At 38.9% G+C, this 4,426-nt stretch overlaps 1 protein-coding gene across 1 annotated transcript; it reads left to right on the top strand.

Moving 5' to 3' along the window:
- The first annotated feature begins 550 nt into the window (after positions 1-550).
- On the top strand, positions 551-1,207 carry LOC106463812 (dimethylaniline monooxygenase [N-oxide-forming] 2-like). The gene has a single exon (XM_013923883.1). It carries the CDS (start codon positions 551-553, stop codon positions 1,205-1,207), a length of 657 nt encoding a protein of 218 aa, XP_013779337.1.
- The last annotated feature ends 3,219 nt before the right edge of the window (positions 1,208-4,426 follow it).

Raw genomic sequence — 4,426 nt, 5'->3', positions numbered from 1 at the left:
GGCATGGCCAGGTGGTTAAGGCACTCGACTCGCAATCTGAGGGTCGCGGGTTCGAATCCCTGTCACACCATACATGCTCGCCCTTTCAGCCGTGGGGGCGTTATAATATGACGGTCAATCCCACTATTTGTTTGTAAAAGAGTAGCCCAAGAGTTGGCGGTGGGTGGTGAGGACTAGCTGCATTCCCTCTAGTCTTACACTGCTAAATTAGGGACAGCTAGCGCAGATTAGCCTTCGTGTAGCTTTGCGCGAAATCTGTAACAAACAAACTTTTTACGTGGGAAGTAGTTTACCTTGTGTATTATTATTCTCTCATCCAGAATATTACAACACAATAAACTGTATTGACAAGAATAATTTGATAGTCCGTGTACTTGGGGTTTGAGAATATATTCAGGCAATCAATATTTTAATACTGCTTTTTCATTTCATTTTACTGCTTATATAACATGTTGTTATTAATAACAGAGAGTAAGTATTAACTTCTATTATTGGTTATTTGTGTCACATGTAGGAATTATCTGGTAGCGAAGCTCCATCTTTGTAAATAATGGAAGCAACAAAAAGGATCTGTATAGCTGGAGCTGGACCCAGTGGACTCGCATCCATTAAAGCTTGCCTAGAAGAAGACCTACAACCGGTGTGCTTTGAAAAAACAAATCAGTTAGGGGGGCTTTGGTGCTACAGAGAAGATGATGTTGAAGGTGTGGGCTCAGTGATGAAGTCTACCATAACAAATACTAGCAAAGAAATGAGCGCCTTTAGCGATTTCCCGCCACCAAAGGATTTTCCTGTTTATATGCATAATAGCTGTTTACTGAAATACTTTGAGATGTACGCAGAAAACTTTGATCTAGTTCGACACATTAGGTTTCGACATGAAATTCTGGAAGTAGCACAAAACCACGATTTTGACGAAACGGGACGGTGGAAAGTAACTGTCCGAGATATTGAAAAAGATGTTCATTTTGACGAGGTCTTCGACGGAGTGATGGTTTGCACCGGTCACCACGTATTTCCATACATCCCTACGTTTTTAGGACTGGAAACGTTTAAAGGCAAAGTATTACACACTCATAGCTACAAGAAACCGGATGGGTATGATGGCAAGAAGGTAGTGATTGTTGGTGTAGGAAACTCTGGAGGAGACGTGACTGTAGAGCTCAGTCAGACAGCTGAACAGGTTAGGCTTAAGTTGTTCTTTTAATCACAATACTCACTTAAGCGATATAAGTACACAAAGGGGATTAAAGTGTACTATAAGTACACAAGGGGGATTAAAGTGTACTATAAGTACACAAAGGGGATTAAAGTGTACTATAAGTACACAAAGGGGATTAAAGTGTACTATAAGTACACAAAAGGGATTAAAGTGTACTATAAGTACACAAGGGGGATTAAAGTGTACTATAAGTACACAAGGGGGATTAAAGTGTACTATAAGTACACAAGGGGGATTAAAGTGCACTATAATTACAAAAGGGGGATTAAAGTGTACTATAAGTACACAAAGGGGATTAAAGTGTACTATAAGTACACAAAGGGGATTAAAGTGTACTATAAGTACACAAGGGGGATTAAAGTGTACTATAAGTACACAAAGGGGATTAAAGTTTACCATGGTTTTCTATAAACCGTATCCGTTGCTTCATGTTACAGATATTGAAAATTGAGACTTACCAGGTTTCAAATCCATATTTGCATTCTAGTCAGGAAACGTAGTTTCTAACTCGAACGACACTTTATTAACACTTGAGCTAAATATCAAGGTTAGATATTTCTATGTTTCAGGTATAACCCGTCACTTTATGAGCACATAGGCTAAATGTCTAGGTTAGAGACTCCAAGACTTCATGTATATCCCGCCACTTTTATAACGTGCCCACAGCTGTAAGCGTGGTATGTGTTCAATGGTATCACGTCTCGGACCTTATACCCTCGAAACGCAGCCCAACACACTAACCGCTAAGCTATGTCTGATTCATATCTGGTAAGACTGCATTTCTCTCTTTAACTCCGTACTGCAGCTTCCTATCATAGTCTGATTCATATTGTACTTTGTACTGCATCTCTCTCAAACTACAAGGCTTTATAGTTGCTTAATTATGCTTACAGCTGTTATAGATTAGAGTAGTTGGAACTTTGTTTTTTTAAAAAATACTCACAATAAATCTCACATATAAACTCTGATCACACTAACCTACTTGTGATAGTTGCTCAAGTTAGATTAGTTATTCAGGCCGTACATCGATTCTGTACAGTAGCTTCTCGAGTCAGACTACGTTACAGTTAGTTATTCAGGTTATACATCGACTTTGTACAGTAGCTTCTCGAGTCAGACTGTGTTACAGTCAGTTAGTTATTCAGGTTATACATCGACTTTGTACAGTAGTTTCTCGAGTCAGACTACGTTACAGTTAGTTATTCAGGTTATACATCGACTTTGTACGGTAGCTTCTCGAGTCAGACTGTGTTACAGTCAGTTAGTTATTCAGGTTATACATCGACTTTGTACAGTAGTTTCTCGAGTCAGACTACGTTACAGTTAGCTATTCAGGTTATACATCGACTTTGTACAGTAGCTTCTCGAGTCAGACTACGTTACAGTCAGTTAGTTATTCAGGCCGTACTTTGACTTTCTCGAGTCGACCATGTTACAGTTTTTCAGGCTGTACATCATCTGTATACTTTACAACTTGTCAGGTCGGACTGCAGCTCTGAATTACTTGTACTAGGATACGACCGAATCCTTGTATTACAGTTTGTCAGTTCAGAATGAAACTATTTGACAATATCTGAGGTCAAATTGTAACATTGTTTTACATTTGCGAAATATGTGATTGAAACTTTAACATATTTGTTTGCCATGTAACTAATAAAAAATATAATAACAGTGTGTTTTAACAAAATAAAATATAATGCAAGCCACACGGAAAAGTGGAAAGGAACTAGGTTATTTGATTACATAAATGCTGTTAATTGATTATCATAGTTTTTGTAACCATATTAAGGTTTAGGTAATCTAATACAGGGCTGAATACTTTATATCAAAACGAGTTTGAATATGCAAGTCACGTGACAACCACACTCTATATAAAGTCGCGGTATGTACAACCTTTTCCGACGTAAAAAATTATTTCCTTCAGATCATAAGGATGTACTCGGATGGATTAAGATTTTATAAAGCGGGAATGTCCCTTTTACTTTATGGAACTTAGAAATAATGGTATATAAATCATCATGGGGCACCAACACCATCCAGAATAAGACTCGCAAACAAGTCATACCCCAATCGAAGAAACCAAAGTAGGGCGTCTTGTAACGAATGAGAATTCACCAACACAAAAGTCATTGGTAATAGACATTCACGTACACCATGCAACAGTTTACAACACAACTAAGCAGGATCTCGGTCTGGAAACGAGGACAATGGTTCACCAAGATAAGGCTTCCAGTCATACCTCCCATTAAACCCTCAAATACCAGCTGGAGAATGAAACGGGTATTCATGCTATTCCATTCTAAAACGAATGCAGCAGCTTTGTATTTCTGTGCAATTGAACTATTGTTTGTAGATAAGCACAAAGCTGCACAATGGGCTATCTGTGCTCTGCCCACCACATACCGCTGTGCCATTGGGGCATTTGAACTATTGAAACTGGCGCTGAGAAACCATCGTCTTTGAGCATGGAGGTTTGGTTTAGTTTGGTTTGACTGACAATAGGGACACACTAATCACTAGGCCCTCTGATTGACAGTAGGGACACATTAATCACTAGGCCCTATGATTGATTGTAGGGACATACTAATCACTAGGCTACACATTGCGAAGATCAATTACTATAAGACATGTGTTTCTTAGTATCACGATGGTTTGTTTGTTTGTTATGTATTTCGCGCAAAGCTACACGAGGGCTATCTGCGCTAGCCGTCCCTAATTTAGCAGTGTAAGACTAGAGGGAAGGCAGCTAGTCATCATCACCCACCGCTAACTCTTGGGCTAATCTTTTTACCAACGAATGGTGGGATTGACCGTCACATTATAACGCCCCCACGGCTGAAAGGGCAAGCATGTTTGGTTGGACGGGGATTCGAACCCGCGACCCACAGATTGCGAATCGAGCGCCCTAACAACCTGGCCATGCCTGGCCTATCATGATGGTTACTGGGGAGACGTTGTTATGTAAACCGTAAGTAACAGAAGTTTCGTGTGTATGACAATATTTTACACCTAAGATAAACATGTTTTAAGCAAAATATTTCGATAATAATTTCAGTGTTTATACATTTGAAAAAAAAATGTGTGTGTGTGTGTGTTTTGTTTTTGCTAAATAACAACACAAGACATTTTAACATTTAGATTATGAATGTATTTTTACAGAGATTAATGTTCCTTAGTTTATGGATCAGCCAATGTAATGGTATG

The sequence above is a fragment of the Limulus polyphemus genome, unplaced genomic scaffold, assembly GCF_000517525.1.
Source record: "Limulus polyphemus unplaced genomic scaffold, Limulus_polyphemus-2.1.2 Scaffold1490, whole genome shotgun sequence".
NCBI classification, from domain to species: domain Eukaryota; kingdom Metazoa; phylum Arthropoda; class Merostomata; order Xiphosura; family Limulidae; genus Limulus; species Limulus polyphemus.
This window is presented reverse-complemented; position numbering and strand designations above follow the sequence as displayed.

Excerpts from the sequence above, each read along its gene's own strand:
- LOC106463812 (XM_013923883.1), top strand. The coding sequence starts at position 551 with ATGGAAGCAACAAAAAGGATCTGTATAGCTGGAGCTGGACCCAGTGGA.